Below are 12,606 nucleotides of genomic sequence, written 5' to 3'. Positions count from 1 at the left end.
ATAAGAAAATATCATGAACAACTTTAGACTCAGAAATTTGACAAGTTATTAAATTGAACCAATTCTTTGAAAACTACAAACTATCAAATTCAACCAAGATGAAATAGACAATCCAAATAGTCCTATGACCATTACAGAAATTGATGTTGCTATTAGGAAGCTCCCCAAAAAGAAATTTTCAGACCCAGACAGTTCCACTAGAGAATTCTACCAATCTTTTATAGAAGAATTAACATACAGTTTTTATAACCTCTTCTGTAAAATAACAGAAGAGAGAATATTTTTCAACTCATTAAATGAGACCAATGTTCATCTGATGTTAAAACCAGAGAAAGACAATGGAAAGAAGGAAAGAAGGGAGGGGAAAGGGAAGTGAAAGAAGGAAGGAAGAAGCTACAAACCAATATGTCTCATCAACCTAGATACATAAATCCTCAATAAAATGCTGGAAAATTTAACCCAATAACGTGCAACAAGAATTATTCTCCACTACAAAGTGGAATTGATTCCAGGCATGCAAGGCTGGTTCAATAGTCAGAAGTCAACTAATGTAATCCATGGTATGAACTAACAAAGGACAATTTTATCTTCACATCAATTGACACATAAAAAAGTATTTGATAAATGGCAAGAATAATTATATTCATGAACTGGAAGACTCAATTCTCTCCCAATTCTTCAACAATGTAATGTAATTCCTCTTATAATCCAACCAAGAACTTATAGATATATACAAAGGTATTCTAAAATTTATATAGAATAGCATAGGCACTAAAACAGCAAAAAGGGCTAACTACCTAAGAAAAGCATACTCCTTAAATGTGATACTAAAAACACAAGTTATGGAAAGTTCATAAATTAGACCTCAGCAAAATTACAAATTTCTGATCTGTGAATATTTATATGAACAAGGTAAAAATACAAGTAACAGAGTGAGGGGAAATATTTGCAAAACACATATTATATAAAGGACTATTATCTAGAATATACAAATAACGTTTTTGAGAGAGAGAGACAGAGATAGAGAGACTGAGAGCAAGAGTGTGAATGGGGAGGGGAGGTGCAGATGATGAAAGAGAATCCCAAGTAGGCTTTTGGGATTGAACCTACTGAGCTTAGAGTCTGAGTGCAGAGCTCACAGGTCATGACCTGAGCCAAAACCAAAAGTCGGACACTTAACTGAGTGCCTGAGCCACTCAGTGAGCACCCCAAGAATTTAGAAATAATTCTTTAAAAATAATGTTAAATAATCCAATCAGAAAATAAGAAAGACATAACGACCATTTACCAAACAGGATGTACAGATGGAAAAAAAAAAGAAAAAAGAAAAATACTCAGCATCATTTGGAAGTTTCTTATAAAACAAAACATGCAACTAACACACAACCTGCGATACCAGTGCCGGGGATCTATCTGGGACAGATGGAAACGCACTCACACTAAAACTTCTGCGGGAATTATAGTCAATTTGGAAGCAATGGAAGATGCTCTGCAGCGGTAGAGGTTAAACACACAGTGGCACCTCCATATCCTGGAATTTGAGTCAGTCAAGAAAAGGACAGAAATATCCTTCGATTATTTTTCCCTACCCAGGGAATGTTGCCAAGAGAAAAAAGACCGTCACAAAAGTCATACACCGTGATTCCACGTAAACACTACTCTTGCAATGATGCAATTTTCAAGATGGACTTCAGAGTGGCTTTCAGGGTCAGGGAGGATTGGGGGGAGAGGGAGACAGACGTGATGACAAAAGGCAAATGAGTGAGATTTGTGAGATGGCGACCGCATGTGTCCTGACTGGTGGTGGATACAGGAACCGAACGCAGAATTTAACACACACACACAGGCACACAAATAGAAGCAAGGCCTGGATAGTCTAAGATGGATGAGTTGGTATCAGGGTCAATATCCTGGTTGTGATGTTTGGTTATAGATTAAAAAAGGGAACAGTTATCACTTTGTGTTAACATCTCAGGTTCGGCTATCCATTGAGCAGTCTCCTGCCTTCACGACCCTAAGTTAGAGCTCTGCTTGTTTTCATGTAGCAAATGGGAAGACGATCTTCATCACAAGATCACCAAGAGACAATGCAGGTACAAATAGGTCCAGTAAAAGACAGTTCAACCCCCCTGCCTCCTTCCTTCCTCCTTTCTAGTACATTCCATTTCCAAAGATGACTCAGAACCCTCTCTAGCCCTGCATGGTTCATGACATTAAAGCAGAAATAATAGCCATAGTAACATAATACTGTCTTCTTGTTGCATTATACTTCGAATGCTTTTAAACCATTTTTTAAATTATTATTAACCATTCCATTTCACACTTCCAGCAATCCTTTGAGGCTGAAAGGCGTAAGACAGGGAGCCAGGCTTCTTGCACTGTAAATGGATGTCCTGTATTGTTTTAAGTGCCCTATACCCCCCAGAAGAGAATAACTTCGCCTCTGAGTTAATTTAATGTCAAAAACCCACAATATAAATGTGAAATGCTTTTGACTGATGATTCACGGAAAAGAGACCCTTAGCTCTTCGGGTTAATAGTGTGTAAGGGAGACATGCATTTCTTGGCTTCTTAGAGAAAGCAGCCACAGTGAGTCAATACTGCTGATATAATAATGAGCAGCACATTTGGAAAATGGTTCAGGTTGTTGGGGCCCCAACCCGGCTGGAATTCACCCCACTCGACCTCCAGCAGGTGCTGCAGGTGAGCTTGTTTCCCTTGGGACCTATGGATCGTCCTCTAGAGAAAGACTGCATCCAAAGGCAGCTTTGCTGGGGATCCCCAAGGTCCTGGATCGGCCTGCCTTCCCGGACACCTCGGAAACAGCTGGCATCCCAAACTTAAAACAATGATGTTCAGCAGTCTCTCTATTTCCCCTCTGATGGGATTATTAGGATAAAGTATCTGAACACTTTAGGGAATGGAGACAGAGTCCTGCTCTGCTCACCCTCTCCAGGGATCATAATGAAGGCTGTGTAGACTTACTGACCATTCCCCCGAAGCCCTTCCTGAATCCTACTACAACGTCTGAATTGCAATAAATATTCCCTCAAAGAATCAGGTAAGAAAGCTTCTAGATCAACGGGCAGAGACAGGAAGGCCAAGATGGATACAGCCCTAGCGAAGGAGGTGTTGCAGTGGGGTCTGATCTGCGCTCTTAGATGCACCCCATGCAGAGGCAATGCCCTCGGGAGAAGGAGGATTCGAAGGAAAAGGGTCATGATCACGTGATGCCAGACTTCCAAGAGCCTCCGGAATGGACTTGATTGCTGATCGTGAAAACATGGGTTTTTATCAGGAAAGCCTTAAGTGGCTATCCGTATGTATGGGTCCCTAACATAAAGTGCTCAAGCTTTTCTCCAAAGCACTGCGAGGTATGTGGATGGGCTCCTCTGATAAAGTCAAAGACACATAAACACGGAAACATGTTTTTAGTGTTTGCTGCTGTGCGGCTGTTCCATGGGCTTGTAATGAAAAGAGAATGATGCCCTTCAGCTCAGGACTTGCCAGCAACAGCAGGGGGATGTGGCCACGTCCTACGAGGGCTGGGGCAGCTTCAGAAACAGATTAACTGACCCTAAGTAACAAGGAGTCCCCTTGGACTCAATCCACAAGTGTGACTGGGCGGAGGCGGGCGACCTGCTAGCGGACTTCCCCGAGGTTGGCTATGCATCCCCACAGAGGCACAGACATTTAAAACCTATAATCTGAAATTAAACCAATCTCCTGGCCACCGATCGCTAATAACCGAAAAGGCCAGAGGGAACTCCGGATGCAATTCTTCTGCAAATTAAATTCAAGACAGTTATCAATATATATTCTTGGAGAGATCTCAAAAGAGATTCGTTAAGCAAGTTACTTAATTTTAAGCCTGTCCCTCTGTAAAAATAACCCGAGTAAATCCATTCATCTCTTGGGAAGATTAGACTATTAAAGGGGTCTCCTAAATTCAGTTGCTCTCTTTTTGTGTCAAGAATGTTAAGAAACTGAAAGGCCATTAACAAGAATTGGAAAATTGAAAACCGCATTTAGGATGAGCTGGTTAGGCTAGCTCACTCTCCACACTTTTCCTGAAAATCCAGGACTAGAATTACTCCTGTTCCACACCCGCCCCCCCCCCAAAAAAAACTAATAACATAGTGAGCCTGAGGTTGTAAATACCAGTCTTGCATAAAGACGTTTCTTGGCTCGTATTTTATTTGAAATTTGCATCATGAGATCCAATGATTTTATACCCTGTCTGGTACAAAACTACCCCGTGTACCTGCCATCTCTCCAATTAGATTTTTACCTCCGTGCTGAGAATAAAGTCTAGCATATACATCCTCAAAAATATGTGTTGACGTTTTTCTCCAAAAGTACCTGATTCTTTGAAGACACCAGCTGTGATTCTATTTTCTTTCTTTTCCTGTAATTTTATATACTAAGGAAATAGATCAGTGACTTCCCTTTTCTCTCTGCCGCTGATTAAATGCCCAGCTGATCTTTGCTACATTATGTCTCCCAAAGGGCATCTCAGTTTGATTCAGTTGGCTATTTGGTTTTTCATTTATAGATTTGAGCTATCGAGAGGAAGTTCTAATAACACTTATGTCAATGTAATACATAGTTTGCTGTTGCTCTCTTAACAACAAATTGCATTAAAAAATGGGTGCCTGACTTTAGATCTTTAATAATGGCCTAAGGGATTTTACATGGCATGACTTTGCTTGGTTTATATTTTGTGCTTTGCATTTATTTAAAATTTTCTCTCATTTGCTCTAGTGACACCCCTTCTTAAATTAGCTGTTATGGAAATAATAAAGCTACTTCACTTGTGGGCTACATTTCTTAGCTCTGCAACACTTTTACGTGCATTCTTTCATTTTGTTCCTTGCCACGGGCAGGGAAAGTTTATTATACGTATTTTATAGGCATGAAAACAGAGGTACAGAGAGGTAAAGTGACTTCCCTCAGGGTCGCAGAGGTAGTTAATAGCAGAGCGAGAGCCAGAAACTCCATCCTGGCTTTCTGGCCCCGTCCCCGAGCACTCCGCAAGTGCTTCGAACCCCACTGTGGACCAAAGCCGGGTTGTGGGCGTGCAATCACAGGGCCAGCTTACGAACTATTCAGGCGTCTGGGCCCCACCCTGCGGATATCTGTATTCTTATAAACAGATGGGATTTTTGTCTAATAATTTGGCAAAAAAAAGAATATGTGGTGAGGCTGGGGGAGCAGGGACCTCCATATACTGCAACAGAATGGACTGAATAGAAACTTTTATGGGGATTGTTAGAAAAAGGTAGTAATGTAAATGAAGTCACCCCTGACCCCTGAAATTCACCTGCTGCAAATTTTCCCAAAGACATACAAAACGAGTGTGGTGAGGTGTTTGTACCAAGTCGTTCACTGCGTCGCTCTTTACAAATGGAAAGGGTGAGGTATGCGGGGGAAGGCATAAGACAATCAATGGGAATCCCTTGAAACACGTGCCATATCCATATGTAATAATAAGAAGCAGACACTGAAAAAAAACTAAAAAAAAATAAAAAAAAATAAAAAAAATAAAAAAAATAAAAAATAAAAAATAAAAATAATAAAAAAAAAAAAAAAGAAGCAGACACTGGAGAAGAATGACTGGATTTAAATACCTACGTATATCCAGTGTATACAAGTATTTACACATCAATGTACACGAGGTTTGCAGGTTGGAGTAAATCTGTTCATCATATTACGTCCTAGTTGTCTCACATATAAGGTCTCTAACGTACAGGATTGAGGTAAGGACCCAACGAGATAATACCTATTAGGCATTTAGCACAGCACATGATATATGAGATATTCAATGAATATTAGTATGCTATTACTAATGCTTTTATTATAATTATTATCATAAATCGTGGGCCAGCAATATTATAATCATCAGTAGCAGTAGTAACTGATCCATAAAAAAAAAAAAAAGGTAACTGATCCATAGGAAGACGAGATCGAGACACGTACTTGTAGGGAAAGATGTCCCATATATAATACAGGACAAGAGTATCGTCGCGATGTAGTCAGAATACGGTCCCACTCATTTCTTAAAGGCACCGACCGCATGTTCCTCTCCAGCACTTTTCCTAACTGTGGATCACCTCCTAAGCAACTGGTAGATACACAGCAAGTGAGTATAACAGCCAGTGCCGTTTCCCTCTAGCAGAGTAGGATGTTGAAGGTACCTAGTAAGGAAGGGGTTAAGATACAGGCAGGGAGAGATAGGGGCCTGATTCCCCTGAGGAGCCTCACACCAAGGGCTATGGGGCCAGGCTCACAAAAGTCCCCCGGCCGGAGAGATGTTCTCGATGAGATATTCCCCAGAGAGGAGGGAACCTAACAGTCACCTTGTTTGTCCCAACTATGGACGAGACGTTTACATGACAGCTGCAAATCCAACTTGTCCGTCCTAAATGTTACAGATGAGACGTTTAGGAAGTTCCCTAGTCAGTTTCCTATTAAAGACCCATCATAAAGCCCTCAGTGGCCGCCACTTGGACCCCACGGACTCGAGAGCTTCCTGTCTTCCCTTCTGTTCTCACTTCCACTTGATAACCGTTCCTTCCCCTTCACCCTTTTGTGTCCATGCGATTCATTCCTCGACTCTGCGAGCCAAGAAGCCTGTCACCCTGCAACAGTAACAGGGGCGAGATCCCCCACAAATAAAAAGCAAACCTGAACACCGTATTAGTAAATTAAAAAACAAACAAACAAAAAGTAGTCATGGGAGCCACTCCACGAATGGGAGCCAGTGAGGCCAGGAGCTCAAGCTGGTGGAAAAGCTGCTGCTGAGACATGTCCCTCCTCGCTGAAACCTGGATGGGGAATGATTTTCTCAGATCATGTTTTCAATTTCGACAGCAGGGGCCTCAGAAGGGGACAGACGTACCCTCCACGCCCGACATCAGGGAGCAGGTAAAGGCATCCGGGGCACAAGTCGGAGGCCACACGGTGCCTCCTCTTGCAAGTGGCAGGGCAGGGATTCTTGGGCTGACTTTGATCATCAAGGCCATGATTGCATCTTTTTCAGGACTCTGGCCACCGACTGCCACGGATACGCAGCCAGCTACCCCAGCGCTATTACCCTGTAAGCTTCAGCGCGCCGTCCTGCAGGCTGCAAGGGCTTTTGCAAGACCTACAGAACTATTATAGAAAATACATCGTGGAAATACATCGCAAAATACATTGCAAAAACACTGATAATGTAATGCCACAGGGAAGTAGAGAGAGAGGGCTAAGAAGGAGGGGTTGCTCGAGAAACTACCGTTTCTATGTTCTACTCTTCCATACAGTCTAAATTTTGCCATATTTTTTCATGATTTGGGGGGGGAGACTAAAACAAATGAAATGCAATCCTCAATTAGTTGTCCTGTGAAATCAGATTTGGACGCCCCTAGCTTAGCGAGTATCCGTGTACACTGGCACAGCGGGCGCACACGCTCGAGAAGAGACACTCGCTCCATACTTACACGTACAAGACCGTCCTGGTGTCGCCCACTTTGCCAGCATCGCCCACCGTAAGGGTGTCATAGCCTCGTTCCAGTTCAAACTCCTCAAATGCAAGCTTGATGACCTAAATAAAGCAAAGATCTTCATTTAGATTCACAGGAACTTTCTATATGCAAATAGAAATAGACTTTAAATATGCAAATATCCAGCTGTATTATAAAGTTTTGCTCTTTAATTCCATTATATTTCAAACAACTTCAAGCTGTTTTTAAAAGTAAGTGTATGGATAATTGTATATGTTTGAAAACCCTCAGTTACAGAATTTTAAAGAGTTCAAAATGGCTATCACTCTAAAGATACTGATTATCAGCTGTAAAAGCGAAATTAGCTCATATAATGCGTTAAGTCAAATGTCTATAAATTTTTATTTTAACCTCTATAGTGGTTAGAAGGACCCAGAGATAACTTAATATAAGCAAAAGAATTGTCCATTAATTCTTTTTTTAGTATATCTCATACGTTTATTCTTTTAATATTTATTTTAATATATTTTGAGGACACCAAAACACTCTGAAATAAGTATTTTTAGAGTGTCATATGCAGATTTTATTTAATTAGCTATATTAACATATTAAGAAGATATCCCTAGGCTAGAAAGTTTTCCTCTCCATTTAACTTTGCAAAGCCTTGAAGCTTTATTTTTATAAAGAACACTGTTGTGGTGATTGACACCACATCAACCAGATAGGACCAGTTGATGTCTGATATGTCCATATAGATGTATCTAGAAGAAATGCTTTCTTCTCTGACCAATATTGTGATCAAGGAGGAAGGACGTCATGAAACTAGGCTAGAATCCTGAGCTGCAAAGAGAATAAGGAATGGGGAGTTAGACAGATGATAGATAGAGACAAGGGATGAAGGTCATTGATAGATGATAGATATGTATAAGTAATAGGTAGAGAGATAAGAGACAGATGCAGATAAAAGTTTGATGAGAGATACAGAGATAGATCAATTGATCAACCAATAGAAAGATAAGGAGATAGGTGAGAGATGACTGAGATAATAGAAGAAAGTGAGATAGATAATCAATGCATAAACATAAATCACAGGTAGGTAGATGGATAGACAAGAAGATAGAAAAGATCGAAAAAACATAAATCACAGGTAGGTAGATGGATAGACAAGAAGATAGAAAAGATCGAAACATGAGAGGCCGAATCAGAGGCAGAAGACAGGCAGGAAGAACAGAAACCATAATACGGGAAATACATTTTGATGGGATCTATTTCAGAGTAGATCTGAGACTCCGGAATCTTGTAAAAAAGTATCAAATGCCCATTTGTTAGACTGAGAGGAAAGGGTACGTGGCACCAGAAAGAAGGCGGGACCAACGCCCACCGTAATGCGTACAGTCCCGAGCAGGCCTAACCAGGTGTTCTTCCAAGCAATGCTAATATGGAATACATTAATTTTTCTATTTGAAATTCCTACTAAAATTAGTGTAAGTTATTATAATTTATTTTACAAGTCTACTTTTTCAAATTGCAGTGTTTGTGTGAATACATTATTTTAGCAATCCGCTTTGAAACAGGTGTAGAGGTTAGTAGCTGTTGCAAACCAGGATCAATATTGCATGTGAAGCTTGGGACCCGAGCATGGTTTTATTGTGTTTCTTTTTATTTTTTTTTCTCTTTTTCTTTCTCATGGGTCTATTTATAAATGACTGTGGTCCAACAAGAAGAGAATAAAAGAGCTGAAGGATTGTCATCGAGAGCGGCGGGTTCACCCCCATCCCCTCCTGACGCCGGTACGGGGCCCCGCCTGTGGAGCACCCTGCAGCGCGGCCGTCATGACCCACTCATGGCTGAGGATTGTGGCTGGACAACCATAATGAGGCACACACGGGGGGCTCCCTCCATAACTGTGCTTTCATTAGGGGCGTAAAAATGACCATTTTGTGATTCTTCCAAGCCAAGGCAAAGGGTATGAGAGAGGCTTTTGTCCATTTTAGGCTCAACAATCAGCCAGAGCCTGTTGTCACAGGATGATGTGTATGCCATGCTATTAATGCTCCATAAAAAAAGGGAAAATGCACACCCAGTCTTGGGCAGACAACCTGTAGGGTGTCAGCATGGCATTCTGGAAATATCCTACTTGGTATTAAAACAGAAATACACATTTGTAATGAAGCTTGTCATCATTTCTCAATCAGGGATGGACAGAGATGCAAGTGAAAAATAATGCTGAGTTTATGCATCTTTAAAAAGATTTTACTTATTTGAGAGAGAACACAGAGAGAGGGAGGGAGAGAACAAGTGCGGCAGATGGAGCAGCGGAAGCAGGGGGAGAAGCAGAGGCCCCACTGAGCGGGGAGCATGAGGCTCGATCCCAGGACCCTGAGGATCATGACCTGCGCCAAAGGCAGACGCTTAATTGACTGGGCCACCCAGGCGCCCCAAATAAATGCATTTTTAATTACAATGAGATATAGGTAAGGTGTACGTCATGATGGTTCACGTATACATAGTGAAATGATTACAGCCGTCGAGCTAGTTGATCTCTGCAAATAGTTGTCGGAGTGTGCTGGGAAGCTCTACTGTCAGCCAACTTCCCTCTCTCAACACGACAGTATTGACTGCAGGCGCCCTGCTGCCCACTGTTTGAGCTCTCCACTCACTCACTTACAGAACCACGACTCCGTACCCCTCGGCCCACATCCCCCCGTCCCCCACTCCCTGGCCCCTGGTCTCCACTGCTCCGCTCACTGCTACCACGTCTGAGTTCTTTAGATTCCACAGGAAAATGAGATACAGTGCTGTTTTCTTTACGTATCTATCTCACTGAGCATGACGTCTTCCCGGTTTGCCGATGACTGTTACGAATGGAAGGATGTGCTGCTGTAAGGCTGAATAATGCTCCTGTGTGTATGTGTTTATACGCACAAATACACATTTGCTTTATCCATTCATCTGTCGATGGGCACAGGCTGTTTTCATATCTTGGCTACTGGGAGAATGAATGATTCTGACATATATTTGGGATTGAGTGATTCAGGGACCAAAGTGGCTCAGAAGTCAGTGGCGAAAGTGTGTGTGTGTGTGTGTGTGTGTAAGATTTTATTTATTTGAGAGAGAAAGCAAGACATAGAGATTAGGAGCAGAGGGGCGGGATAGAGGGCAACAAGTGGCTCAGTCTCCTGGGATTCACCAAATGCCTACTCTGTCCAGGCCACAGTGCTAGGAAGTGAAACAAAGAGGAGATGGACAAAGTTCTGGCTTCAAAAAAGCATACTGATGTCTACAAGAGGGTATTCGGATAAACAGAGTAATTTCAAAACCTAACTGTTACAGATATAGATTCCTTAGTAGACAAAATAGGAAGGAAAAAGAAAAATAAAAAAAAAGGACACAGTTCTGAGACTTTAAAAAATTTAAAACCCATGGGAGATAACTTGAGAAATGCAGAATAATTATAGAATTTAACATTTACAAGTAAAGACTTCTTAATGACAAGAGATGAAATCATTTACTTCTTCAACCTCCGAACAGACTCTCAGGCCATGAGAAAGAGATGCTACTCAGTGTGGACTTCCGTGCAATTTAAAAAATATATTCTTGGCATTTTGTAATATATATATATATATTACATATTATATATATATATTTATATATAACATATATAATATATATCACATATATAATTACATATATGTAATATAAAAATATATATATAATACATATATTTTTACCAATTTTCAGCATCTCACTGCTGTAAAACAGTTGATCTGAGTAAGTCCTCCTCATGAGCTTCCTTTTGTATTGTTAAGCACATCAAAACCCCTATAAAACACTACCCTCTGTTTAAACACTTCTAAATCTTCTAAAAATAGTGCTTCTAAAAATATAGAGAAGACTTGTTTCTCAACCTTTGTAAAAGAAATGTAATACAATATCTATAAAATACATCCTGGGGTGAGCTTATTCCAATATGTTTATCTTCTGGGAACAATTAAAAACATATTTAAATATTAATTACCTACATGACTCTTCCATATCTCCCCTTGTCTGTGCTTCCATTTGTTCATTAATTCCTCATTTATTCATATATTCAAGGCAAATTAACGTCCCGGCCCTCTATCATGAACAGGCTTTGTGCAAATCTTTTCATTTGTATAAGTACATTTTAAACACACTGTTCCCACCACTCAGGCTAGCCGTGTGCTTATCAACAAAGGGTCTTCTTCAAAGAGCAAGGTACTTAATCAATTGTCCCTAATGCTAAGTTTTATCAGTACAAAAACACATTTCAAGACGAAGCAGAACCATTTAAATCAGGCAGCAGGTGCTGTTGTAATTTAAATTAGCATTAAAATAGTGACGGGAGGGCTGGGGAGATGGCCCCTTTCCCTTTCCTGATTCAGGCTCCCTCTTCTGACCCCAGGCTGGACAGAGATGGCCCTGACGCCCAGAGGGAGACAGTAAAGGGAACACGGAGCAACCCCTTTTATACACACGTCTGTGCATGTGTCTATAGACTTATTCACCTGGATTGTAGAAATGAATGACGCCCTTTCACATGAAAGACTGTTGAGTAAATTAAAGCATAAAAAGTGATTTATTGTTAGTGTTAAGTAAATCTGTATGTACTATCTCTGTCTTATTTTTTAATTAATAATAAGACTTGGAAGGAAAGAATTGCCAAACTGACATAAACCAAGTGTAATATGGTTATGCATTGTTTTACGTGAAATATGACAGACTGGAGATGCCAACAAATACAAGTTTTTAGGTAGAGCACAAAGGATTTGTGGGACCTCTGAAAGACCCGGTATGATACTATCATGGTGAGTACATGTTTATTTTTTCAAACTCATAGAATGTCCAGCACTAGGAGTGAACCGTAATGTAAAAAAACGGAATCTGGGTGATGGTGATGGGTCACTGTGGGTCCACCAGTTGTGACAAATGTACCGTTTGGTGGGAAGTCTGACAGAGGGGGAGGCTGCGTGCGTGCACTACGGGGTATACGAGAAATCTGAACCTTCATCCTGATTTTGCTGTGAACCTAAGACTGCTTTAAAAAGTCTTTAAAACATACAAGTTTGTTTCCTTTTAAAGAAAGAATAGAATCTTTGTTTCT

The 12,606-nt window shown here is 40.8% G+C and overlaps 1 protein-coding gene across 1 annotated transcript in view; it reads right to left on the bottom strand.

Moving 5' to 3' along the window:
- CSMD1 (CUB and Sushi multiple domains 1) overlaps positions 1-12,606 on the bottom strand; it is a 1,877,909-nt gene that overhangs the window by 428,736 nt on the left and 1,436,567 nt on the right. The window contains exon 11 of the mRNA XM_041753151.1: positions 7,482-7,585. Coding sequence (XP_041609085.1) covers positions 7,482-7,585 — 104 coding nt within the window. The remainder of the gene's footprint in view (positions 1-7,481; positions 7,586-12,606) is intronic.

Source organism: Vulpes lagopus, chromosome 4, assembly GCF_018345385.1.
Source record: "Vulpes lagopus strain Blue_001 chromosome 4, ASM1834538v1, whole genome shotgun sequence".
NCBI classification, from domain to species: domain Eukaryota; kingdom Metazoa; phylum Chordata; class Mammalia; order Carnivora; family Canidae; genus Vulpes; species Vulpes lagopus.
The sequence above is the reverse complement of the archived record's forward strand: the minus strand, read 5'-3'. Positions and strand labels throughout refer to the sequence as shown.